The sequence below is a fragment of the Primulina eburnea genome, chromosome 6 (genome assembly GCF_022965805.1).
Source record: "Primulina eburnea isolate SZY01 chromosome 6, ASM2296580v1, whole genome shotgun sequence".
Taxonomy (NCBI): domain Eukaryota; kingdom Viridiplantae; phylum Streptophyta; class Magnoliopsida; order Lamiales; family Gesneriaceae; genus Primulina; species Primulina eburnea.
The window spans coordinates 31762231-31789923 of record NC_133106.1 but is presented as its reverse complement, the minus strand read 5'-3'; the positions used below and the strand labels follow the sequence as shown (position 1 = coordinate 31789923).

Here is a 27693-nt window from a genome sequence, read left to right as displayed (position 1 = left end):
ATATAAACCCACATATTTATACATGTAAGGATTAAACGATTTAACTTTTAAATAAGTAAATTTATTTATTAATATAAATATTAAAAATAATTTCAAATTGAATATGTTATATATGTCAATTAATTATTGGTTCAAAGAAATTAATAAAAAATCACATGTTATAGTTAAGTACAAAATTTATAAAATTCTATAAAAAAAATTTACAAAAGTCTATAAAAGTCTTGCAAAAAAGTCTACATAAATCCACATAAATCTGTTTATAAATCTGTGAGATTCCATAAAAGTCAATAAAAATTTATCAAATCCATAAAAGTCTATCATTTAAAAAAGTCATTAAAAGTAATCAAAACTCTGAATTGAATACACCCCACTTAGTTTGTTTTGAATTCATGGATTTGGTGTAGGTTGCAATTAGAGATGTTACCGGACTAGATTAACCTGGTTCTAGAATGTACGAAAACCATCAATCTATAAAATACCATAACTCCATTTTCCAAAAGAAATAAATATATCAGATTGAATTTTGAAACTCAATCGAAAACCAAAGCCCTAATTGGTCCGGATAGGAACGACTTGAAATCAAATCCTTTCTTTTAACCTTTGTGCACCTAAAAAATTATTTAGGATATAATATACTAAATGTTAAACATATTCTTGGACCGCATCCAACCAGACCAAATCAAAATAGTACCGAGTCGGTTTTCAAGCGACCCAAACAGATCTAACATTGATAGATGTCGAATTTGAACAATCCAAATTGAGTTGACTGGTTCCGGAATGAAGCCGGGTGTATCAGACCGGTTCCGGATTGATCCAAGGTACAATAAGCATCTCTAGTTTGCAATACACAAAAATTAGCATAAAATAAAAATCCGAGATGTCAAAAATTGGAATGATATCGAGATTTTGGATGTTGTATGACACTATCACACAACGTCAATTCTTATCGAGCTACAACTAATGAATTTTCAAGCAAGCCTATCATCAGATGAATGCTTCTCCTCAAACAATCTCTCCCTGGCCATAGCTGCCTGCAGTGAAATCCATTAGAAATTAATACACTTTCATGAAATTAGAGAAAAAAAAATAATGAAAGCATCTCTATTTGGCTCCTCAAGGGATGCTGAAAACAACTTAAAAGGGAAAAAATTTCAAATTTACCAAGTGCATTGAATGACCTCCCTTGACCATCTAAATCCTAGAACAAGAAAAAACACGAAAAAATTAAGAAGATAACCTGTTTTTCCCAGTTTGTAAAACTCGTTATCACGACAAGCAAGATCGTCTGCAACGTAGCACCACAAAGTACACCAATCCATAGACCTTTTCCTCTCAAATTTAGCCAGAACCCCAATGAAGCTGCTATAGGAATGCCAAAAGCGTAAAACGCTGCAAGATTGACGTAAGCTCCTATATGCTGCCATCCACAGCCTCTAGCAACTCCTGGCGATAAAAAAAAAAAAAAGTCAAAATTAAGTATAGGAAAACCAAGAGCACATGCCAAGTAGAAAGTCCCAACAAATATGTAATGATAAAGCTCTGCATTTTTTAAACAGAGACGACTTAGGATAAAAAAAGAAAGAATAACCTGAAAGGGTCCCTTGGATACTGTCGATTATAACTGATAAACAAACAAGAGGAGCCATATTTGTTACATAACCCACGACTTCTTTCTCGTTACTGAAAACGTAGCCAAAAACGTTCCTGCTAGCAAAGAGGCTTGCGCTTACAATTATTGCCTCCGTGACTGCAAGAATCATTAGAGCAATAACAGATACACGTGCCCCCTGAGGATTTCCAGCTCCTAACTCATTTGAAATTCGTGTGCTGAACAATCAAATTCATATGAAAATTTGAATTAGTTAGAGAGACTGCATAAATCTAAGCGCAATCATACTACACAGAACCAAGCTATGGGTATACCACCTTGCACCTGAAGCCAATCCATATGGTATCGCGTAAAGTGTGGCAATGGTGTTCAGGCTGTTCACACAAGACATTACAGAATCAATACTAACAAGATTGTAGTCGAGCAATAGCATATTAACTACTAGTCTAATGTGTATTTGAATATTACATATTATATGCTACGTGATATAATTTCCTTGGCAAATATAAATTTAATAACAATACTCAATGGTATGCTTCACTTTGATAAGGTGCAAAAATTGACTTGAGCCTTGAGCCTAGGCTCCAGGCACATGTGCGGTTCACGCTTTAATAAATATAGTTATAACATAATTTCCCATACGGTGCCCCCATTCAATAAGATGTGTGCTTTAGTTTTTGCCTTCCACTCAGACCTTATGATATCTATGTACCTTAGAACGTCTAGCACTTATAATAGTTATGATCTAGTATATTTCGCAAAATATATTTTAGAAAAATTTATACGCAAAAAGCTCGTGTACAACCTACCATACAGACAACACTGAGGTTTCAAGCTGAGGATTTGGTAAAATCCCGGAGAGCAAGATCAGCAGCTCAAACGACCACCATTCAAGGCTACAATTATACAAAAATTCAAATTAATCGAAACATTAGAACATTTAAAATGAAAAAAAAAAAAGAAAAAGGAAATAGAGAAAGAAATTACCAAACCATTACAGCAGAAGGAATAGCAAAGCGAAAAAAATCTTTCACGCCATCAAATATCTTCATTGAAATCTGTGCACGAGTTTTCGCACAGACAGAAGAGTACTTCATGTACAAACCAAGGATACTGACGTTCAACCACTCTGAAATATCCATAGCAACTGCAGCACCAAGATTCTCTAATCCAGACTTATAAACTAAAGCCCAACATAGAGGTATATGGAAACAGAGAGTAATGCATGAGCTTATTAGCATAGGAAATATCAAACTTTGCATCTGATAATACCGAACCATCGGCTGAAAAGTTGCGTAGCCAAATAGAGCAGGAATAAGCCACGTCAAAAATTTTCCAGCTTCATGTGAAATTTGAGGATCTTGACCAAAGAATATGAGTACATTTCCCATGTATATCCACAAAATAGAAAGGGGAATACAAACAACAATGAGTGAACAGATAGCGGTGTAAGTTTGAGTTCCAAGTTTTTCGTATTGCTGAGCACCAAAAGCTTGCCCCCCTAGCGTTTCCAGGGCGCAGGCCATGCCTAACTGTTTCACAGATCTTAGAGTTGGTTAGAGGAAATATTCACAAAATCACTGTAATGGTATGCCAATCAACAATTCTGTAGCAAAATAATTTGTACCAATTTTTCTCCTCGGCCATTAAGTTGACTTAAAAAGTCGAGCGCAGCCAAAAGTAATAAGCAACTTACTGTCTCTAAGAAAAATTTTCAATTTTTCGAATAAGTTTCCAGATATCATTTCAATGTTTTGAGCCACTATTGAATCGTGACTATCCTTGCACTACATAAACACAACTCCTATGTATATGAATAATAATCGATTTTATCACGAGGTGTAACACTAGTAAATGAATGTTACATAAAATAAAGACTGAGTGGACTCACGACTTTGTCAATTCTCAGAACCTTCCCTATTATCTTGATTGGAAGAAGGGGTAGAAAACTTTGTATCATCAAAATCAAACGATTTTCATTGTGTACGTCATTTTTCAGGAATTTTTTGTCTGACATAATAAACTTTTGATTTGAAGCCTGTGGATAGTGCACTGGAATAACAAGTGACAAAAGATTCTCCTCAGACAATGTAGCTAACAAAATATTTGCTTAGAGATACCAAGAAAATTTAATGTCCAACGGTGAAAAGAGATATCTATAATTTTCTGATTGCTCATAGATAGATATCAAATTATATTTGCTTTACCTCTTCTAATTTAGATACTCAAACCACAGAGCAACTTAAAACCGTAGACTAACAAATAAGAACTACATTTCTACAAAATATTAAAACTACCAAATTGACTGGATGGGATAAGCTGGTGACTAAATGACCGTAGCAGTTCCTTTGCCATGATTCTCTACAATCGAGCAAGTATCCTATCGCCAAGAATTAATATTGATGCAGTGGAAATTGTTGTGTCATACAAGCAAACTCGCACAGACCCAACGGGTTTGATCACTTACTTAGGCTACAAACAATGACTGATCGTGCATTCGTGCTTGTGGGTGGGTCGGCATGCTGTCAAATGAAGCTCACGGCTGCAGTCTTACCATGGTCAACATTCCGACATTAAAAAGCAAGAAAAGGTAAAAGATAAATCCGAATACATTTTGAATGCCAAAATCATGTTGGAATATAAACATGATTCATGAATATCTCTTGGTAATTTTATTGTATGTATCTTACCTCAGTGGTACATGAGCATGTGAATTAATTAGGAACATGAATAACATAGGTAAATTCATGAATGAATCAAGTTAGGGAACATGTATGCGTCTAATAGTTATTACATGAATAAATTGGATTCATAATTTGTAATGCATGTATAAGGTTAGTCATACTCTTCGTCCAAACAAGGTGACTTTGAAATACCAAGAATTAAAGGATAAAGTGTTCTCTTGATATTCTCTCCTCTTCCTAAAGATTTTTTTTCGTATCCAAGATTTCCAACTCGTATCAAAGTAAGTTCAATTTCAACACGTGCTGTTAAATTTCTGTCCCCCACAGACGAAGGGCAGTGGCTACAGAAAAACCACCAACATGGCAAGCATCTTGCTGTAACTCAGCATTTCAGGAAAATACTTCAGGAACCACAACAAAGTGAGTGATAAATATCATTAAGACAGAGAAAACCATTGGACAGAGAAAAAAATCTTCGAATTTTACTCCTGATCTATAAACTTGAAGTATATCATAACCATACCAGAACCCAGAAAAGAAAACGAAAAAAAAATGCTAGATTGAAAGAGACAGGCATACCATTAAACTAAAACCAGTGACACCGGCAAGCGAGAAGGCGATAGCTGTGCTGGAAAGAGAGAGTTCCCCTAAATGGCCAGCCATCATAATCGACACAACTTGCAGCAAATACTGTGACAGAGTCACCGCCACCATTGGCCCCGCCAAATAACCCAACTTCTTCATCTCCTCTATTATCACCCCACCAAAACTTGCATCACTTCTTGATCTTTCCCTCGTCTCTTCTTTTCCATCTAACAGCAACAAACCCTCCTCCATTTCTGCAGATACTGAAGTTTGTGAAATCTCAGTGTGTGTTTTTTCTTCCTGGTCTTCTTTGAATATTTACTTTGTCAGGCGATCGAGAATATTCAGCTGTAGAGCTGAACTGACCGAGTAAAAAAACATTAACCTGTAAGACTCTGGCGCTTCAGTTTATATATAAACTTTAATTAATTCGATCGGTGCCCTCAACTATGATAAATATCACTGTAGTCCCTGAAATTATTAACTTACCATATTTTTTTGAAGGTAAATACTCGTAAATATATTGATTAAAAATCATCAAGTACAAGTTGAATCAAGAAATTCACCATTCACCCAAACAAAAGATGAAAGAGAAGAAAAAGAAAAACGAGCAAGATTATGAGCAACTTTATTCGCCGAGTTACGAACATGTATGATCTCTGATATCACAAGAGTCTTCAATTACTCTCTAATATATGATGCACAAATTCCATTTTATATATATATATATATATATATATATATATATATATATAATAACTACCCTCTAAACAATTTTATACTATTAATTATAATTATATAATTTTATTCTTAGATAATATATTATGTCATCGATTTATTATCATCAATGTGTTTTAGCTATAATCATAATAAAATAAATAATTTTTTCAGATACACTTGTTCCATTCAAAATTTTATTGAATTTATCAAAATTATGTTTAGATTGACTGATTGATTTGGACATAGAGATTCGATTTGACGAGTGGATTTGAAGAACAGATTCCAAAATCATTACAATTTTGACCATACAACATATGATTGCATTTGGATCGATTAATTTGATTACACAAACATATCATTAATATTTCATTGTATTTATTATAAATGTATGATATCACTTAAACATCGTTTATTAGCTTAAATCTTATTGAATTGAAGGATATTGTTGATAAAGATATGTCCTTTTATCGTATTCATGACTTCAACTCATATAGCTACGTGGGAATAGTAGTCGATGTTTAATTTTATATGCACATGATACATCAGCAAAATAACAAAAATAAAATATAAATGAATTTATCTAAAAAAATATATTTATTCATTCTTTTGTATGTTGAATGAATTTATCAGATTTGTTACAAAGGAAGAAGAAAAAAAATGAAAGAAAACCAAAATATCATTCCATTATTTATTGTGGATCACGACATTAATTCAGTTATGGTTGTCCATTAATTTCATTGGGTCAGAATGAGATTTAATTTGTCAAAATAATGATAACGACAAAGTCGCTATCAAATTTGAGACTATTTTTTTTTTAAAAAAAAAAATTCGAGACTTAACTGTAACAAATATTTTTAATAATCGGAAAAATGATTACAAGATGTCAAACGACCTAATCGTAACAAATTTTTTTAAAAAAAAGAACGTCTTTTGAATAGTAAAACTTTGGATGAATAAATTTTTTTTAGTAATTTTTCGAGTCACATTTTACTATTGTATTGTGAAGTGCATGTAGCTAGGTGAAATAAATCATATGGACCAAAATTAAGCTTTATTGTAAATTTAAATAAGCTTTATTGTAAATTTATATATTTTAATAATTATTATATGATTTTTAAAACCGTGGAAAGAACAATAAAATCCAAATCTGTCTGATTATTCCACGTGATTGCACTACATAATAAAATCCAAATCTGTCTGCTATACGTCCATGCATATTAAAATTGTTTGTTGTTAAATAAATTTTTTTTGAAATTCGAAATATTATATTAAAATTTAAAAATTCGAAAGAATTTTTTTAATTAGTTTGTTTATATCAGGATTGATATGATTATTTATTTTAAAAATTCAAAAATATAGATACAAATAAATTTTAAAAAAATTATTAGGAAATGTAGATATAGATAAAGATACATATATACTACAATATATTTAATGAAATTTTTTATTAAATAAAAATATAATATTTTTAAATTTTAGAAAAAAGTGTTGGTTTATAAAAAACCTAATATTACACTAAAATAGTTACTCTTGTCTCAAACTAATAAGGCAAAATTATGTGAGACGGTCTCACGGGTCGTATTTGTGAGACAAATATCTTATTTGGATCATCCATGAAAAAATATTAATTTTTATGCTAAGAGTATTACTTTTATTGTGAATATCGGTAGAGTTGACCTGAGATCGTCTCATAAAAGACCTAATGAATATATTCATGGAAATTTTAATAGCGTGGAAAGTTTTGTTTTGATTCATGAATCTGTACTGATACGGCTATAGGTAATGGTGCCATAGACAACCCTCTGGTCCTCGACTTGTATTAAAGTATTCCACTTCAATAGATTTTGATCAATTTTAACATGAATCTAAGCTTCTTTTTTTGGAAAAAATTGTTATCACGTTGGGATTTTTTTTACTAGGGACACCCACATCTCCCCCTATCAGAAGAGGTTTATTTGTTCCACTACGCAGTCAGGGTGGTGGCACAGCTCGAGGTCTCAAGTCTTTCATTTATGTTTCGTGGGTGATTCAATGAGAAGGCTGACAAGTATTTTTTTTCTATTTCCTACGTCATTGTAATTATTTAAGAAGAATATACGTAAAACGAAAATATGCAGTCACACAATATCTCATATTGTTTAATGCCACATGCTGTGTGCCATTTTTGGTGTCCGAAAGAAAATAAGGTAAGAAAAACACACAAGTGTAACAAAATATTTGGATTTGGTATAACGTGCTGAACATATTTTCAGTTTATAATTGTAATCCATCATAAAGTTACGCTTGGGAGTAAACACAACATGATACTTTCACCATAACAGAGACGTGGGCAGTCGAACTCCTAAAATTTCCGAAGTTCAAACTTGACTGCTTATGAGGGTCTTCAGTAGAAGATCATGACGCTATAACTTATTGCTCAGACATTTCTTTGGCAGATCAGTATAGCCTCATTTGCACCAAAAACACTCACATAAGAAGTAAGAACAACAACAACACAGTTCCTCGTACAGAACACCCCAGGAAAACCATCTATTTTCTAGTGATTCGCAAGTGTACAAGATCATACAAGAGTAATTAGGCATCTAACATCGTGCCTCCAGCAACCAGCATACGGTGTGATCAGGGTAAATTGCTGCCGTATAACCAGTAAGATATAATCATCGGCCAAGAAGCTTAACCAGAGACGCACCACCTAAATAAAGACCCATAAGTGGTCCAGCCAACAGCATTTGTGTCAGAGGATCAGTGGATGGTGTGAGTATAGCGGCTGCAATTACTGAACCTACCACCACATATCTCCAAATCGACAGCATTTGTTCTGATGAAACCAAGCCAAGTTGTCCAAGAAGCAGTTGTATAACTGGAACCTGATATAAGAAAATGTCGACCAATCAACCAAGAAATCCATCACTGAAATAAAAACAGGACAGTTGAGAACTATAAGATCTAGAATGAAATTAATAAAATAAAAAAAATGGTAGAGGCACAAACATCTTTAAGTCTCTGTGCAAAAGCTTTGGCATCTCAAATTCCTTCTGGAAACATCAGCTAAGAGGCATGATTCTTTAAACTTCAAATCCATTATGCAACCAATTCTATGGAGCCTTCACTATTTTATTTTGTTCTTTTGGCGGAAAACATAAAGACAACAATCAGCATTGACAATGGTTTCCACATGTGATAACTTTTAGAACATCCATGTTACATAATCACCAGTACAGGGCAGCCCTCACTCAATTCAGAAGCCAATATCAGCAAACAAATACCGAACTGACCATCCTTTTCTTTTCCTCCATAAGTTAACTCAGATCCATTAAGAAACCTCAGGACTTGAAAGAATTGAAAAAATTTAACAAGCTGGCAATCTCGGTGTCTTTAGAATCAGCATACAATACATCGATTGTGAAACCAAAAGTGATAATTTCTTCATCCCTTGTTATATTTATTGCTTCACTTCGGCATGGAGTTTACAAGAAAGTCAAAAAAAAGAAATATTTATGAGTGTTTAGTGTTTATCCTTTTACTTTTGAAAGCAGTTGTCAATTAGGGGAGTCACATTTTAAGCCCGTGTTTTGGATAGAGATTTTATTTTAGGAAATGGAAAATCATTTGGAGATGTCCTAAATGTAAGCCTATAGACACCATATTACACACAGTGAATAATAATACATAGACTGGAGCTTCTTGATAAAAGTGAGGTGTTCGCAAGACATCTCGACTAACAGAAACACTGAAAAAATGAGAAATTCAAGTGTTTCCACGGCCATTAAAAAAAGATTACTATTAAAAAAGAATTTACCTGGAAAGACAATCCAGTGCTAAACATAAGCACCAGGATAAACTCGAAGTACTGATCAATGGACCATAATGATTCAACCACTCCTTCGGCATAATTAACAAAGAATGTTAATGCTGCTGGGGTAAGAACATAGTAAGAGAAGACAATGCCTGAATAGAAAAGTATTGAGGACCCTAGAACAATCGGCCCCAGAAATCTTCTTTCTGCCCTTGTTAAACCAGGAACGACAAAAGCTATGATCTCATAGATAATTACCGGGCTTCCTAACAAAAGGCCGCAATATCCGGATACCTGCATAAACGATTATACCACTTTTAGTCCTCAAAATATTATATGTAACCATCACTGTATATCTATTATGTAGATGAACAAATGCAGTGGCGAGCAATGGGCAACTGCACCCCGATTAGCACTAGAAAGGTGAACACTTTGTCCAAACCTGGCTCAGACAGGAAAGGACAATTTTAGATTAGAAAATTGTTTTCGCTGGAAGAAACCCAGACAAGAAAACTCATTCTAAGAGAAATAGCTGGTTCCTAAACATCCACTTTGGACATCATTTAGCATCTTGAAATAAACATACATAAATGTCAAAATGCGATATAATATAACTTCCTTTTACACGAGAAAATCTCTACTTCTTTTCCACTTTCAAGAATGGTCAGTTATTTCAAAGTTTGGAGCTTAAAAATCTCATGCAGGTGTGGCCAAATGGTATGTGATTCAGTCATCAATACTTTGACTTTATAGGCTATCATACGCACTTTAATAGCAATATAACCCAACAAACCACAAGGAAGTGTGCATCACAAAAGGAAAACAAAAAAATATAGTTCGGAATGGATGAATATCTAATCACTATCAACTACGGCCGAGGTTGGCCGGGTACCAATGTTGGATAATAAACATGCCAGAGGACAATTAAATTGCACCCAAGTCAAGATTCAGTTATCAAAGACTTGCAAACAAAATCCTACATGTCGGTATTATCTAAGAGTATTACATTTAGTCCTACATCGCAATACCCACAGATAAACCTATTTCGGAGGATGGCTAGAAACTAAGGTTTCTTCAAGTGTAGAAATATTGATTTACAAAATCAGTGAAATAAAATGGAGCTTTAAGTACAAATTCAACGAACACGAGATTCCTATTATAGAAAATACACACCCACACATTAGCAGAAGTTTCATTTGATAGGAATTTAAACGAACTTCACTAAATAAATAAAAACCTCAACTAGTATCCGTTAGAGGTGTAAAAAGAAGTAAGTGCTGATCCAAGAACTAAAATAAGGAATGGGGAAAAAAAGATGGGCCATAACCTTCAGAGATGTGAAGAAAAATTCTCCTGGTGCCAATTGTAAAAAACGAACACCTTGTGATTTAACTGGAGCTTCGAGAAACATAATGAGATCCTTTGAAACTGTGAAACAACCGACAATAGCAGCTCCAACAGCCAAAACTGACGTAAAGACTCTCTGTCTAAGTTCGTCTAAATGGTCATATATGCTCATTTCTTTATCATCAGGGAGTAGCTCTTTATTAGGATAAAGAAAATTGTAAATAGAATTTCCTTCATCATCTGACTTGTTGTTCAGAAAAGGATTATCATTAGCTTCGTCAATAGAATCTGCAATGGTGGCAAAAGATATTTCATATAATCTTCACTTATATTCTTTTACCCTGACTTAGATTACATTTACGAATCAGAATCAAAGAAAATGTGAAAACATCCTGCACGTCAACTTCATACATGACATCTAATTAAAAAATTATAATCATATAATGCTAGAGGGATGAGAAACATAATGAGGGTAAAGATGAGCAATTAATCACATGATGGGAAGAGCACAGATTTACAAATTCCAATAACAAGTGTATAATAAAGCTACATCATCAACAACAATAAGACAACAACAAAAACAAAGGAAAGAATAAAACTTATTATTCCAATCAGCAAATAAAACACTACATTTGTATAGCAGCAAATGCTTTCAAATACAGTACATTTAAGATGTATACAAACGGGCATTCAAATTAAAACACCCAACCCCTCCCCAGTGCACACAAAAGGTAACGGTGAGCCCTACTCATAAAAGTGAAAAAACAATAAGTTCAACATACTTGTTATTAAGATAATCGACATTAGCTTCAGACCAGTTTAGATGATTCCAAAACAAAGTGGCCCATAGTCTTTCTATTTATTCCCCATGAGACAGTGACTAAATTCTATGCTCAACAATCATGAGGACGAAATCTTTCTCAGAATTAAGGGAGTATGACCATCGAGGACTTTTAAAGTTCTGAGATATTAAAGCCACTGAGTTGGAGCAACAGAATACACATCACGCTCATAAAATCATGCAATATAAAGCAGGAAATTGAATCAATCTAGCAATCAGATAAAGATGGCAGTTCCTAAAAACCACAGTTTATAGTTTACTAAATTTGAATTGAACACAAGTTCCATTTCTTAGAGACGATCACTAGCTTTAACTTTAAATCACAGGCAGTAAGGAATACGGCATATTCAAAACTAGCAGCACACTAGCAATTTCACCAGTCAACTATTTAGCTATCCGCAATTAAAAACCAATCCACATACATAAAAAAGGCAATCATAAAATACCCAAATCAAGAAATTCACCAAAAAAAAAAACTAAAAAAATGAAACCTTTTTGTTTTATCGAACATAAACATTAACAAGAGGATTCAATATACCAGGTCTATCTTCAACGGCTGAGCCAGCTCCATTAACACTGTCGCTGCCACTTTCTCGCTGCTGCTCAGCAACATCTTCAACAGCAGAGCAAACTATTTTTTCGAATTTCTTGAAATGATTCTTACTAGAAAAGCCCAGAACTCTGGGTCTTCTTTTTTTTATGGGCAATATATTTTTTGATGGGGTGCTGGAATTTAAGCATCGGAAACAAATGGATTTGTTGGTCAGGTGTGGATTGGATATGAGGATTCCAGTGCTTCCCATTTCTGTTACCTTGTTAGATGATGGGTGGTTACGGGGATTCTGGGAATGGGAACTCGACGTTGCGATATTTTTGTGACACAGAAGCGGCGCATTATAGCGATGTATAGCTGCCTTTTCCATGGTGCGCTTGTTACGGAAAATATGTATTTTATTACTAAATATATTTTGCTCCGAGTGAGTAACATTTTCTACCCTTCAATGTTTTTATCAATGCTTTCAAAATTTGGAGCAAATATTTTATTTTCAAATGCAAATGCACCACAATAATCATGTAGTAGTAATTTTACAAAAAATATATAAATTGTTCAAATTTTATCTGTAATATCTTATATACTTTTATATTATTTAATTTAATAATGTCTAAGACCTTATATAATGTGTCTTAATTTGGTTGACAAAGTAGATGTACAATAATGTCATCACCACAATTAAAACACAAAGAACATATCTATAATTTTATCATATTAAATAGTGTTCTAAAAGATATCGTCTAGGACTGCCTATGTGGTGTTTATGTGTTGAACTAGTCGTTCACCGTCTCGATTTTTAAAAGTCGTCGCCTGATTTAATATATAAAAAAAATTAGTTTGAATTTTTTTAAAGATTGTTTTACATATTTTTCAATCAATTTGTATCGTATAACAACAGGAAAAATATGTTATTGATTTGCGTTTGAATCTGATTGATACCCCGGTGTGTCCCGGGCCATGATAATGCTCGGGTCAGGGATATGGATTGTTCCCGGGTCATGGATGATCCGGAGCAAGAAGGAATGTCTACAGAGAACCTCGGATGGTTCGGATGGCCCGGGACGCTGGGTGGATAGCTCGCCAGGAAGAATACATGGAAAAAGTTCATCAGAAAGCCGAGTCACTGAACACCCGGGACATCTTCTCTTCGAGCTATTGATGCCCGGGATCTCGTACAAATTCCCGGGAAGTTTTCTTCCCAGGCCACTTCGATAGAACGCCGCACTCAAGTATACCTAGCAAAGTAGGTGTGGGCGGCCGACCTATCTCTGACACCAATCCAAGTGGTTAACAAAATCAGGTAGGCTGGATGTGACTAATATGAAGATTTGACATGTCAGAATAATAGAGGTATAATCAGTCACCCTACTATAATTAATGAGCAGCACAAAGAACGAGGTCATCATTACATCCCCTACTATAAATACCAGGTTTTCTCTTTGCATTTACTCTCTATTTAGATATTGAATACACATATTTATTGCGCATTTACTACACACATAACATCAATTTCACAACCATCATCTGGTTACATTGGTTTCTTGCTTGAGCCCTTTACTGACTTAAGCATCGGAGTAGCCACACCGGACACTCCTCTGGCGCCCATTCACGTGGTTATCTTCTTATTTGGAGATCTTTCTGGCTGTCCAAGGATATAAGCTCTTGATTCAGACAACTTGCTCTTATTTCCTCTCATCATATCGATAGCAGATCCGATGGAGCACCCAACCCGACTCACCTTTTTCACCAGATCGCATCATTGGCGTCGTCTATGAGAAAATAGAGTTATAAGGCGTCGATATGGTTCCTACTAGGAGAACGAATCAAGAAACCTCTCGGATCCAGGAAGATAATAACACACATCTTTCTGGTGCAGGTGGTCCGCCACCTAATGATCCTTAGCCTACTATCGATTTAACACCTGAAGAGTTGACCAAGATCGTAACTGATGTTGTGAAGACAGCCATGGCAAAGAAAGCCCCTACTCATCATTCTGCCCATCCAGAGCAGGAGCGTGAGCAGTTTCGGGAGGATCAAGAGGAAGAGGTAAGGGAAGAAGAGAGGGAGTCGAGTGCTGGTTCTAAATCTCCTACTGTGGTAGAAGAACTAGAAGAATTGAGGAAGAAGGTGAAAGTGTTGGAGGGGAAATTCGGCTCTAGGAGAAGTGCTCGTTACCGTCAAGGGTTGCCCATTCTCTGATGTCATCGCTCGAGAACCACTTCCCGGGCACTTCAAATCAGCCAGAATTAAAGACTACGGCGGGAGTTCTGACCCTGAAGAACATCTCGCCAGATTTGAGAACATGGCCATGATACATTGTTATGGGGACCAGATTAAATGCAAAGTGTTACTAAACACCCTAATCGACTCAACCCAGAGATGGTTCGAAGGATTGACGTCTCAAAGTATCCAACCTTTTGAAGATTTCCAAAAAGTATTATTGCACCAGTTTAGCAGCAGCAAGAAATATAAGAAGACTATTTTTAGTCTGTTTGAAGTAAAGCAAGGCCAGGATGAAACTTTAAGAGCGTACATCAAAAGGTTCAACCGAGTAGCTCTGGATGTCCCTGCCTGTGCCCCCGAGACAAAAAATATTGCCTTTATGCCGGGGTTGTGAGAAGGAGATTTCTTTCAATCTTTAACAAAGAAGTTGCCTGGAGATTTTGAAGATTTCTTATCCCGGGCGGAAAAATATGGAAAAATATATCAATATGGAAGAAGCCCAGAACCAAAAAAAAGAGAAGCCTTGAAGAGAGCTCGGGGAGATCAGGTTAAGACCAAGGAGAGAGCTCCTAAGAAGGGTGGTCCAGGGCATTTTTCTCATAACCCCTTGAGAATCGCCCGAGATCGAGAAGTTCAAGAATGCAGCTCAGACTTGGCCCAGCACTCGAGTTCAATGGCATGATTGCCGAGGCCAGAAAAGAAAGGGTGTTGGTACATTTCATGTTCGCAATCTTGATTTTGATATTAACAAAACTTGTTGTTATATTTCTAACATATTTACTCAAGTGTGAAGTTGCAAACACAAGAAGCAAGCTGAAACTGAATTATGCACAAACTGAATTTCTGGCGAGCTTCGGTGTTTTAATGATATCTCTCAACTGGGATAATTCAAATGATAATCCGCCAAATAGATTGAGTAGAAAACTTAATTTGGAACAAATCTTATCTCATGTCAGTTGAGCCAATGGCCAAACTAAGGTAACCAACAGAATCATTGTACAAGCACTAAAGGCCCGACTTCATTGAAAGGGTTAGGACTGGGTGGAAGAATTGTCGAGTATACTGTACGCATATCAGACTACACCTCGAACAACTACCCGAGAAACTCCTTACAGTCTAGTCTACGGTTCAGAGGCAGTCTTACCTGTGGAGATTAGACAATCTTCTGCCCGGGTGAAATCTTATCCGAATAACAATAATCAGACTCGGGCCATTGAGCTTGATTTATTTGAAAAGAAAAGAGATCGGACAACCATTCGAATGGAAGCTTATCGAAGCCGAATTTTAAAATCTTATAACAAACATATTCGAGCACGAGATTTCCAGGTCGGAGACCTAGTTATAAAAAAGGTGAAGCCCGTAGGTGATGTGGGGAAGTTAGAAGCACGATGGGAGGGATCTTTCAAAGTGATTCAGAGAGTTAGCTCGGGAGCAGCCTATTATTTAGAAGATTCTTAGGGGCACACCTTTAAGTGGAATGCATTTCATTTGAAAAACTATTATGTTTAAAGTTTGGTCCTTGTATCTGTTATTTATACATCAAATAAAGGGATTATTCAGACAAACATCTATTAAGTCCGGGGACCCGCATCCCGATTATCTACTGAGTCCAGGGACCCGTACCCTGGCCCGAGGACCCGTACCCCAGTTATCTACTAAGTCCAGGGACCCGAACCCTGGCCCGGAGACTCGCACCTCGGTTATCTACTAAGTCCAGGGACCCGTACCCTGGCCCAAGGACCCGCACCTCGGTTATCTACTAAATCCAGGGACCCGTACCCCGGTTATTTACCAAGCCCAGGACTCGTATCCTGGCTCAGGAAACTCATATCCCAGTCATCCAACAAGCTCATGAATCTGATTACATGTTCAAAGTTTTTTTGAAATAGTGATGTTCGAAGATACTCAGAACATTTCTAACACTTGTTGATTACTCATCTAATCAAAAGCAAGAAAGAGAGGGAGGAAAAACATTTCATTAAATAACAAAAGAAAATTTACAAGGTGCCCGGAAGCCCGGGAATAATAAAAAAAATCTATCCTACTGGATCTCGCTTCTCCTCTCTACTCCTCCTCATCATCCTCTGGAAGAGAGGCAACGGCCTGCAACAGATCTGGAAACTCTTCTTGATCGGGAGGAACGAGGCCTGCCTCTTGAAATTGCTCCAAGCATTTGTTGAAGCCCAGGTCAAAGTAAACGAAAGCTTTATCAGCCACAATCTTCTTGAATTCCCGGGACCTCAAGAATTGGGCCATCTTTTCTTCATGAGAGGATTTCAAAAGCTCCAGAGCAGCCGTCGTTTCTTCAGCCCGGGCCCGGGAAGATGCGGCTTCTTCCCTAGCAGCCTGCAATTCTAGTTTGGCAGTCTCTGAGGAGTCGTCAAACTTCTTACGGGATGACTCCAACTCTGACCGTACCTCCGCCAGTTCTTCTTGGATCAGATCCACTTGTTGTTTCCAGACAGCTCTCTCCTAGGCTAAGACATGCTCATGAAGTTCCTCATGAAGCTTATTGTGCGTCTCCCGAGCAGTGGTGGCCTGGGTGTTGGCCCTTGCAGCGCCGGCAACTTGCTCATAAGCCGATATAAGCATCTGCAAGCCCTGTAAACAAAGGAAAGGTAAAAAAAAAAAAACAACAAAAAACAATGGCAGGGCAAAAATGAACTTACAGAGAAGGACCGGGCAACCCCTTCGCATAAATTCTGATTGGGATGGAGTCCTTGGAGATGCTCCACCTCATCGAGACGCAGAAGACCACATATCATTATGGTAAGATCCGTACTGATGTCATCGCCAAAAATATTTGGTAAGACCAAGGACCTTCCACCCTGCCGAGAAGGGTCAGCAGATGAACTAGGAGGGGGATGTGACCGGATAAACACCTCAGGCTCCTCCTCCTCTACTGTGATAGTCTCCTAAAAACCACAGTTTATAGTTTACTAAATTTGAATTGAACACAAGTTCCATTTCTTAGAGACGGTCACTGGCTTTAACTTTATAGTTTACTAAATTTGAATTGAACACAAGTTCCACAGTAAGGAATACGGCATATTCAAAACTAGCAGCACACTAGCAATTTCACCAGTCAACTATTTAGCTATCCGCAATTAAAAACCCATCCACATATATATATAAAAAAGGCATTCATAAAATACCCAAATCAAGAAATTCAACAAAAAAAAAAAAAAACTAAAAAATGAAACCTTTTTGTTTTATCGAACATAAACTTTAACAAGAGGATTCCATATACCAGGTCTATCTTCAACGGCTGAGCCAGCTCCATTAACACTGTCACTGCAACTTTCTCGCTGCTGCTCAGCCACATCTTCAACAGCAGAGCAAACTATTTTTACGAATTTCTTGAAATGATTCTTACTTGAAAAGCCCAGAACTCTGGGTCTTCTTATTTTTTTATGGGCAATATATTTTCTCATGGGGTGCTGGAATTTAAGCATTGGAAACAAATGGATTTGTTGGTCAGGTGTGGATTTGATATGAGGATTCCAGTGCTTCCCATTCTGTTACCTTGTTGGACGATTGGTGGTTACTGGGATTCTGGGAATGGGAACTCGATGTTGCGATATTTTTGTGACACAGAAGTGGCGCATTATAGCGATGTATATCTGACTTTTCTATTGTGCGCTTGTTACGGAAAATATATATTTTATTACTAAATATATTTTGCTGCAAGTGAGTAAAATTTCCTTCCCTTCAATGTTTTTATCGATGCTTTCAAAATTTGGAGCAAATTTGTCGTTCACCGTCCTGATTTTAGAAGTCCTCGCCTAATGAAATATAAAAAAAAAATTAGTTTGAGTTTTTTTAAAAAAGATTGTTTTACTTATTTTTCAATCAAGAAAACTTGAGAAAATAAGTACGGTGAAACCAATTTAATACTAACAATATATCGAAGCAATTCTTTTCAATGATTTCAGAAATTGTAATTGATCTAATTTGATTTTATGCCAGTTTTTCAGAAATTATTTTAGAAACTGTTGATTTCTGTGTGTGTGACTAGGGAGTGCTGATTTGCCCATAAAACAGTCATTTTGTGTTAAATGAGTTTGACCTTTTTGCACAGGTAATGTTATCACAGCAAGAAGGAAATGTTACAAAATTGATGGAGTTTTTGGTGTTCATCCTCCTGACTAATTGCTTACATCATTCACATTTCCTCTGATGCAGGGGAAACAGTGATTGCTTTACAGTTTGGCCACCATTTTATGCAGCAATGCATGATTTTTAGACTTTTTTGACCGCCATAGATGCCTAGTGATGAATCTACCGACTACAAGGTTGATGCTCCATTTGACTTTGTGGTTGATGCTATAACTGTGATTACTCTTAATCAAGCTTTATTGTATATGTGAGCCTGTCTGTTCTCTCAGGCTTATCATGATGAATTTTGAGAATTTTCATAGTTTGAAGTGGCTTTCATACCTTGGGAAGATGAGAGATGAGCTGAGGAAGATGAGAGATGACTTTGTGGTTGATGCTGGCCTAGAAGGAAGATGAGAGATGACTTTGTGGTTGATGCTGTCCTAGAAGGAAGATGAGAGATGAGCTGAGGAAATCAAATCGATCGGATTATATGGTCTCTCTGGATCATATGTAGTTAAAGGATGTCAAGACTAAAGGCATCTGAGACTTTCAGAAAAGCCACTTTGATGTTTCAGGGAAAGTGAAAAGGTCAAGAGTGGCACCTGTGATCTCACTAAGAGAACTACTATGCTCATTCCTTCTACTTTGAGCGTTTCTTTTTCCATTTTCAAGAACTGTCCTTGCAAGTTGCGCCTACTCGTTATGGTTTCTCTGTGATCAAAATGTTGTAGGTAACAATGTGAATCTTAATCGGTCTTCTCCTGGACTTCTCATCTTGGATGTTTCTCACATAAGAGACACGTGACAGTAAAAAATTTATAACATCTGGGCTCGAACACTTAGTGCCATTGCTCTTTTATAATTGGTTTGAGCTTCGGAGGATGGATGGAGGAAGTTATTACTTATAGCTAGCCTTTATTGTAGAAAATCAGCAGATTTAGAAAAGCTCTTGCATTTTTTCTTAATTAACTCAGAAGTTTGGATGGTAGGAACAGAATAGATTCTCACAAACACGCTCAGTTAAACCTTTAACTTTAATTTGGCCTTACTGCAAGGGAGTCATTTGTGCAGATTGCTCCATTTTGGAGCTTTACATTCTGGTTTGAGGTTGGAAGTCAAAGAGCTGGAGTTATGCAACTTTAGTTCCATAATGAAAGGAGTGCATAATATTTTTTCGGTGACTCTCGGCACTATTTCTCCTGGCTTACCAATTTTATTGCAGCTTTGCATAAACCAACGGAACGTGAAAACTGAAATTCTCAAAAGACTATCAGTTCTTCTTCTTTTGATTGAATTCTTGCATTGCTATGCGGGTTTTTTTTAATTGTCATGTAAATTATGCGAATGATTTTTATTATAACACATTTTAGTAATTTTTTTTCATTAACTTGTACTACAAACTTGTTAATTTAATGATATGTTCTAAAAATAGTTAGATAAAACAAATTATCAACACCCATTGGTTTATTGAATTCAAAATTTTAACATTATTATATGAATATTTCTAAGAATTAAATAAATATGAGTTATAAAACGACTTTTTGATTCATAAAGCTTATTGTATCGAAATAGAAATTTATACATTTTAGTTTTAAATATTTATTTTCTTAAATTTAGATTATATTATTTGTTTTGTTAATGATAAACAAAAATTTATGTGCGTGTGAGTGCATATAGAAGTTGATATATTCTTGAAATAATTTCAAGAATCAGAAAAAAAAATTATACTTATTTAGCGGATTTATTGATTACCAAATTTTGCAATAAACCTAGATTACAATTAATAGCTAATTTAACAAATCAAATTAAAATGAAAATAATAAAATAATTAGATCACTTAGAATCCGAAAAACCCGAACTAGTTTTCAAGTCGGGTTACGCCCACTGACCCTGGGGCGTAACGAAAACAATCCCGAATGGTTCAAAAGCTAACGCTGCTCCACGCTTCGCTTTTGTCGCCGCAGGTGGTAGGCTGCATCTCTCCTCCACCATCTCCATTCCAATTCTCATTCAACCATCCTTTTCGATATTCGGATGTACTCGTCTTCCTTGGATGCGTGATTCGTCGCATGATGACACTATGTATCATCGCGGCAAAATCTCTCATCCCAACCAAAAACCTCAGCTCCTTTCAATATCTTTGTTCCATTAACATTGATTTTTGTTGGAAGTTACGCTTTATTTACTTCTCTTCTCTTGCTCAGCAATCCTCGCATTGCCGCTCACAATTCAATTACAGTAGTTTCAAGTCTGATGGGAACAACACGATTGTAAATGCAAGTGACAGAAAGGTTGCATCTTCAAGTGGGGTTAGTCAAAATATGATTTTGAGAGCATTGAAAGAAAATCCAGGGGCTTTTAGAGACATTTATTGGGTTGTTCCAGATTGTTTTAATTATTTGGTTGTGGATTCTAATTTGTTTCTAACTATCATTCATTCGATTCGCCACCAGCCAAAGATGGTGTTGAGGATATTCCGGTGGGCAGAGGGGCGAAAAGGGTTTCAGCATTCGGAGTTTGTGTTCTGCAGTGTTTTAGAAGTGCTAGTGAGTAATGGTTTGATGAGGTCTGCTTATTGGGTGATGGAAAAAGTCATTAACATGAATATGCATGGCATGACTGACGTTTTAGTTGACGGATATATAGAAAATGAGGTTTCTGGTAAGATACTTGATTTGTTATTATGGCTGTATACAAAGAAATCGGATGTTGAGAAGTGTCTAAGTGTTTTTGATAAAATGCTGAAGAATGGTTTTTTACCGGATGTAAAGAATTGCAATAGGATTCTTAGAATACTCAGGGATATGGATTTTGTTGAAAAAGCTAGGGAGGTGTATACATTGATGGCCCGGTTTGATATTAAGCCGACTATTGTTACATACAATACAATGTTAGATTTATTTTGTAAAGAAGGGAAGGTGCAGCAGGCGCTTGAACTTTTGATGGAGATGCAGAAGAAGGGTTGCTTTCCGAATGATGTTACCTATAATGTGTTGATCAATGGGTTGTCAAAGATAGGTGAATTTGAGCAGGCAAAGGAGCTGATCACAGAGATGTTTAAGAAAGGGTTAAAGGTGTCTGCTTATGCATACAACTCTCTCTTAAGCGGGTACTGTCGGATGGGAATGCTTGTTGAAGCAATGGGGCTTGGTGAAGAGATGGAAATAAGAGGATCTTTGCCTACCGTATCAACTTATAATGCTTTCATGCATGGCTTCTGCAAGCGAGGAAGAGTAGGTTATGCTATGCAGTGGGTTCCCGTTATGCTGAAAAAAAATTTGGTACTGGATATAATATCATACAATACTCTGATACATGGGTACTGTCTTTTGGGAAACATAAGGGAGGCTTTGTTCTTGTTATCAGAAATAAGGAAAAGAAATCTCAGTCCTTCTGCAGTTACATATAATACAATCATGGATGGGCTGTCCAGACTGGGGGATTTAGAAGGTGCTAGGCGGTTGAAGGATGAAATGATTAATCATGGAATTTCTCCTGATATTTTCACCTATACAATACTTATAAATGGTTCTTATAGGACAGGAAATCTTTGGATGGCAAACGAATTTTATTTGGAGATGCTTCACAAGGGGTTGGAGCCAGACCATTACGCATACACCACTCTTGTTGCAGGAAAAATGAAGCTTGGTGATATATCTGCAGCATTTAAACTGCAAGAAGAGATTCTAGCGAAAGGATTTCCTCCTGATGTAATCACCTATAATGTGTTTGTGGATGTTGTTGCCAAGTTCGGTGATTTGGAACAAGCTTGTGAATTATTGCTGAAGATGATGCAGGATGGAATTATGCCTGACCACATTACTTATACTAGCATCATCCATGCTCACTTGGAGCTTGGATACCTTACAAAAGCTAGGGAGTTATTTCATGAGATGCTGAGCAAAGGCTTGTTTCCCTCAGTTGTGACATACACCATATTAATCCATGCTCATGTTGGTAAAGGTAGGCTGGAGCTAGGACGTTTATATTTCTCAGAAATGCAGGAGAAGGGTATTTGGCCAAATGTGATCACATATAATGTGTTGATAAATGGTCTTTGTAAATATAGAAAAATGGATGAGGCGTACAGAATTTTTTCGAAAATGCAATCTAATGGAATAATGCCAAATAAATACACCTATACTATATTGATGAGTGAGAACTGTGACCAAGGGAACTGGCAGGAGGTCGTGAGGTTGTATAAAGAAATGCTAGATAGAGGAATCCAACCTGATTCTGTCACACATGGTGCATTTTTCAAACATTTTAGACGAGACTATAAATCCCTTGCAGTCCAATACCTTGAATGTATAGTTCTAGGTGACAGATAAACCACCGAAGTGGTATCTTGAAACACCCTTTTTGCTAGGTGAAGAATTTCATCCCAGCCTGATCCAACATTCCTCACGGATGCTTCAGCAGGTATTACGTTTTGTGATATCGGCCTTATGATGTTTATGCTCTTTTAGTTTCTGTGTTTCTTAACTTTGAATTTGGATGGCTTTAAGTCATACGGGTAAAGGATGATAGCTATTATGTTTCACATCCCTTCTATTTCTAGTATATAGAATTATGGAGCATCATATTTTCTGTCTCTCACTTTGTAGTGAATGTCCCTGTTTTGGCTTTTCCTTCTCACAGGTGATCTCCTCGAAGTTTGTATGCTAAAAAATTGGTTTCTTGACTAATTAAAAAAGGTATGCTTGACAAGATTTTATGTAAGTTTCTCTGCTTGATCATATCCATAGGCAATCTTTATGGGACGACAGATGAATGTATTCTCCCTGGATAAATTATGTCTTGTGACCATTTTTATGAGAACATATGTTCAAGTCATCGTTATTCATAATTTTGTTCTCCAAAAGACAGATAATGTCTATAATTATTCATCGTTACCAATGTTTTGGAATTAAGTCAACTGTAAACATGAACCTTCTACTTTGAGTCCTTTATTAATTTTGTTGCTGACAGAATTTGTCCTCCCTGTATCAATTATAGCTTCTATTGGTCATTGTAGGGGACTACAACACCCTGTGCACCGATGTGTGATCACCCAAGTCACAAACTATAATCCTACTTGTTAGTTTCTGCATCTTATATGGTGGTTTGAGCTTTCATATTTTTTTTATGTTAATCACTGTTTTACTTCCAAATGTTTCAGCACAGAGGGTTCATGCTCAATACGTCCAACACCATTTTTTAAAGATTTTCACGATGTGGTCTAATTTATTACATTTTTACTGGAAGGATGAATATGCCCATGACATAACTTATGTGGTCATATCCAGGCATCAACTTCAAAAATGTGAAGCCTAGCAAATTTTTCCTGATTGAAATTATATTGAGTGGTTCGACTATTTTATGCATCTACAGATTTTTTGTAGATTAAAGTGAAGTATATTTATGTTTATACCCTTGTGGCTTATACATGCTCAAATTCACTAAACACTACTAATGGAGCTACTAGTCTGTCGTCTGTCCATTGTTATGACTAATGAAATCTGATGGCAGTGTGATTAATGAGAATTTCATGGACTAATGTGGTGAAATCTGAAAATTCTTGAAAATTTACTCTCCCGCTACCATGTCAACATGTTTATGACCTATTTTAAATGAAATACTCTGTCACATACTTTTGGTTGTCATTTAGTAGGTATGTAAGGCTTTGCATGTGCAACTATATAAAACATTGAAGCCTTTACACCGAACAAATTAGGAAAGATATAACGGCTTTGCTTGGTTGGGTCTTCCCCAAAAAATATTTTACATCCTTTTCACATCTCCAAAATAATTCATTAGTATTGATTCAGCTTTTATTTTTTTATTTTTTATCACTTACCTAAAATATCAGGTTATTTTATTTGTTATACTAGAATCCGTAACACAGTATTTCAAAATGGTTTATATTATGATGTATACCATTCAGATTTTATACGATTTGACGTCTACATTAAAAAGTACCTCCCTCAAAGCATTTTTTTAATTTGTTTAGACTCATTTTGGTATTGTCATTTATCAAGACCGTGATAAATTATAATGCAATTTATTGTGATTCAGTTGAAGTATTTCCTCCATTTGAAATATATTATTTATCAATATGAACAGGTGATGTTCAACATTTATTAAAAACAAAAGGAAAGACTTTAATTCTTCTAGCCCCTTGGGCATTTGACTCGGGCGAACCACGTAATTTCTTTGTGTACTCTCATCCTTCTCTTATTGCTTTTCAAAATGTGCACTTCCATTTTAGGCTTCCTTCTCCTTGTTCTAGGAAACTGGTTAGAGATGTTTGTCCTATGTATTTTGCTGTTGCTTTGAAGTTTTAGCGTGCTATCTCAGGATCAAAGCATACACAACGGAGGTAACTTCAATAATCAATAACCCTGAGTTACTGTGTGTTTGGTCCTAAGGACTTGTTTTCATTAATGATTGGATTTATGCTGCCTTAGTGTGTTCGTAAGACCTTTTATTGACTTTAGATTTTTATAATATATTTTTCTGTTCATCATACGCTGCTATGTCTCTGCTTCTTTTATTTCTAAAATAGTGTATGTTTTGGTGCTCTAGGATGTTTAGATTCAATGTTTTGTGGATGAAACCAAAGTGGAAAAACAAAAATAAGTGAAATTTGGTCTCTGTTGCACTATTATTTCAGTTATAGTCTATTATATTGTTACAATTCAACCAACGTAGTTGAATATGTTTATAAATAAAAAGCAACCGGTGAAAGATTTATTAGAAAAAAATGTGCTCTTTAACATGTTTGTAGAATCATTTTCGCACATATTTCTCCATAGGTCCATAACCAAGATATAACAATGTCTTCCACAGTGGAATCAGGAACTGAACATAGCCTTCATCATAGGTTTCTCATTTTCATTGTAAACCTGTATATTTTTATCATATAGCTTTTTTATTAAATCATATTATTTTTGTTTCTTAATAAAGGTGTGCGAAATAAAGTAAATGATTCAGTATTGATGAAAAGCGAGGGTGGATTGATGGTAAATCTGTTTATTTCTAAAATTACTTTCACAATTATCATTATTAGTTCAAATCAGCTGTGGATGCAGAATTTAATGATAGGTTTTACTCTATTGTGTTTTAATCAATTGTTGTATTAGACCTTAATATGAGATGTTGCATATGTACACTTTTGGTACTCATAAATAATAAAGAGTATTTGCCATTTGGTTCAAAATTCATATTCATTCCACCATGTTAATTTGGGATTGCTCCCAACACTTAATAGGGTAATAGTCGGAGCTATAACGACAATATATATTTTTCACATGTACTGATTAGTTTTGTTCCATCTTCATCCTAAGTTGAAGTGTTGAACCTGCTCATATCTGTGTTGTGCTTTGTGCAACTTGGTGATAGCTTGACTGGAAATTATATGTGAAAGGTAGCTGTCTTCTTGAAGTGGTATGATCCGTAGAACTTGCTCGGAAGTACCAACTTCTGGATCTCCCCTCTTGCAAGGCATTCTGGTTTCATGTGACAATTCTCGGTTCAACTTGTAAGTAGTCACCCTCTACATACATGCTATATAATTTTCTTTGAGAAATAACCAAGAATAAGTACCATTCATAAGTGATTTGCATTTATTGCTTTGTAATTTCTGAGAATTATCTTGAGTATTGCACGATCAGGCTGATTAGGCTATTCTGACACTGGAAAAATTGAGGTTTTTCATTGCTACTTGATCTGTTATAACACCATGACCAGGAAAGAGCTTACTGCTTAGGCTGAGTTGTCAGTTGTAAAAAGCCATTTCAGGTTGCTAGTTATATCATAGCGTTTATGATTTATCCAGACCTATTGGAATTCCAACATTTAAGCACAAAATGTGGCTGATCAAGGGCACAGGAGAAAGGATGGCTGTACATGGGCACTATCTCGGACAACAGGATTTTGGGGAAGGAGAAAATTGTTAGATGCAAGTAATCAACTAAAGTGAATTGGAGAAGTTGGTTAAGCTGGTGGAAGAACATTTTCTTTTTTAGCAATTAACATGTTCTTGTTGGGGCATCCAGTTATAAATGAATATTTATCTTGGAAGCTATAATGTGTTGTGAATTTTAGTAAAAAAGAGAGACTGCACACGGAAATTTCTGCGTTACTATTGCAACTTTTAATGTGGGGTATAAGAGGATGTTAGGTTTTGGAAATAATGTTTCTGTGGAGGGATGAACGAGGAAAGGATTATTGTCCTGCCCTGGACATCAGTATCTAATATTATTGTCCAAAGGTATTCGTGGGAGGAAAAGTTTATGACTTCATTATATCTTCGGTCTTCTTTAGTGATAGATGTCGTTTTTACGCATTTTATTGTTTCATTGTTAGTTTTATTCTTGCATGATTCTAATATATTGAGTCTGTTTTCGGTCTTTTTTATTCATATTATTCGTCCTTCGCATATTTCGAGTTAGTTTTTAGGTGGACTCGTCAAAGAGGAGGAAATTCAAGGATACTTTGTCAGAATTGCGAGCAGAGGACGCACTAGATCGGGTGATTTTGACCTCCCCAACGCGCTAATGAATAAAAACAAGTTCAGATTTGCGAGCAGGCGCTGCTGGGGCGGTAATTCTATTTCAACTGTTAGGGACTCTCGGTTGCATATACATAATATAGAAGCCCTAATACAGGAGAGAGCCCCACAATCATCAGATTTGAGTCAAGAAGAAGTCGCAAGCAAGGATTCAAAGCGGGAGGAGAGGGAGAAACGCGAGAACTCAACCGAAGAACAAGAACTCCAACAACTTTTTTGCTTGATACATGTTTATAATCATAGTCCAATTATTAGGGAAATCTCATCAAAAGAATGTCTTATGAATTGAAATTCAATCGCTAGATAAGATCAAGGTAAGTGAACCGATATCTTAATAATTGTTTGTTTAATATTTTAATTTATATTATTTATATTGTTTTGTTAAATTATGTTATTTGACTTTCAATTTAGTTTATTAATCAATTCATTTTTGTTTTAGTTAACTAAATAATTGTGTTTGGGTTAAATTTGTCAAATTGATCTCTATGCAAACAATATTACTCAGTACACTATTTTATAATTTGACTCATGCACTTGTGATTCATCTTTTTATTAGAGATTTATAATGCAAATGCAATAAAAGTTTCGAGTGATGAATGACGTAGTGGCTACTTTTGAATTTGATTTTTGTTTTGTCACTTTATCATACTCATCAATTTAGTGATGCAGCTTTAGCTTTT

The 27693-nt window shown here is 35.7% G+C and overlaps 3 protein-coding genes across 29 annotated transcripts; 1 reads left to right on the top strand and 2 right to left on the bottom strand.

Annotated features, from left to right (window-relative positions):
• Window positions 1-699: 699 nt before the first annotated feature.
• LOC140834285 (protein DETOXIFICATION 12-like) lies at window positions 700-5271 on the bottom strand. 4 transcript variants are annotated; one of them, XM_073199068.1, is made up of 8 exons: window positions 4873-5012; window positions 4077-4158; window positions 2597-3141; window positions 2419-2505; window positions 1927-1983; window positions 1589-1827; window positions 1238-1443; window positions 700-1031 (listed from the first exon to the last, which is right to left on the bottom strand). In XM_073199068.1, the coding sequence occupies exons 3-8, from the start codon at window positions 3133-3135 to the stop codon at window positions 969-971; spliced, it is 1191 nt and encodes a 396-aa protein (XP_073055169.1). In that variant the 5' UTR covers window positions 3136-3141; window positions 4077-4158; window positions 4873-5012; the 3' UTR covers window positions 700-968. The 4 variants fall into 4 exon arrangements, with proteins under 4 accessions (XP_073055169.1, XP_073055166.1, XP_073055168.1 ...); XM_073199065.1 differs by lacking the exon at window positions 4077-4158 and having other exon boundaries at window positions 4873-5271; XM_073199067.1 differs by having other exon boundaries at window positions 2597-4158.
• A 2531-nt stretch (window positions 5272-7802) lies between these two features.
• Window positions 7803-17923, bottom strand: LOC140834284 (sec-independent protein translocase protein TATC, chloroplastic-like). Of its 2 annotated transcripts, none has more exons than XM_073199063.1 (4): window positions 17609-17923; window positions 10722-11029; window positions 9398-9688; window positions 7803-8465 (listed from the first exon to the last, which is right to left on the bottom strand). In XM_073199063.1, the coding sequence occupies exons 1-4, from the start codon at window positions 17811-17813 to the stop codon at window positions 8256-8258; spliced, it is 1014 nt and encodes a 337-aa protein (XP_073055164.1). In that variant the 5' UTR covers window positions 17814-17923; the 3' UTR covers window positions 7803-8255. The 2 variants fall into 2 exon arrangements, with proteins under 2 accessions (XP_073055164.1, XP_073055163.1); XM_073199062.1 differs by lacking the exon at window positions 17609-17923 and adding an exon at window positions 12121-12520.
• A 2414-nt stretch (window positions 17924-20337) lies between these two features.
• On the top strand, window positions 20338-27399 carry LOC140834281 (uncharacterized). Of its 23 annotated transcripts, none has more exons than XM_073199053.1 (7): window positions 20338-22881; window positions 23101-23156; window positions 23477-23538; window positions 24565-24645; window positions 24731-24820; window positions 25843-25981; window positions 26902-27399. In XM_073199053.1, exon 1 carries the CDS (start codon window positions 20376-20378, stop codon window positions 22788-22790), a length of 2415 nt encoding a protein of 804 aa, XP_073055154.1. In that variant the 5' UTR covers window positions 20338-20375; the 3' UTR covers window positions 22791-22881; window positions 23101-23156; window positions 23477-23538; window positions 24565-24645; window positions 24731-24820; window positions 25843-25981; window positions 26902-27399. The 23 variants fall into 23 exon arrangements, with proteins under 23 accessions (XP_073055154.1, XP_073055147.1, XP_073055148.1 ...); XM_073199046.1 differs by having other exon boundaries at window positions 23621-24645; XM_073199047.1 differs by having other exon boundaries at window positions 23101-23177; window positions 23621-24645.
• The last annotated feature ends 294 nt before the right edge of the window (window positions 27400-27693 follow it).

Excerpts from the sequence above, each read along its gene's own strand:
- LOC140834281 (XM_073199061.1), top strand. The coding sequence starts at position 20,376 with ATGGTTCAAAAGCTAACGCTGCTCCACGCTTCGCTTTTGTCGCCGCAG.
- LOC140834284 (XM_073199062.1), bottom strand. The coding sequence starts at position 12,505 with ATGGAAAAGGCAGCTATACATCGCTATAATGCGCCGCTTCTGTGTCAC. Across the intron at positions 11,030-12,120 it reads AGCCGTTGAAGATAGACCTG|ATTCTATTGACGAAGCTAAT; the intron begins GTATATTGAATC and ends CCACCATTGCAG. Across the intron at positions 8,466-9,397 it reads GCACTGGATTGTCTTTCCAG|GTTCCAGTTATACAACTGCT; the intron begins GTAAATTCTTTT and ends TTCTTATATCAG.
- LOC140834285 (XM_073199065.1), bottom strand. The coding sequence starts at position 5,130 with ATGGAGGAGGGTTTGTTGCTGTTAGATGGAAAAGAAGAGACGAGGGAA. Across the intron at positions 3,142-4,872 it reads TCACTGGTTTTAGTTTAATG|TTAGGCATGGCCTGCGCCCT; the intron begins GTATGCCTGTCT and ends TCTGTGAAACAG. Across the intron at positions 2,506-2,596 it reads CCTTCTGCTGTAATGGTTTG|CCTTGAATGGTGGTCGTTTG; the intron begins GTAATTTCTTTC and ends GTATAATTGTAG.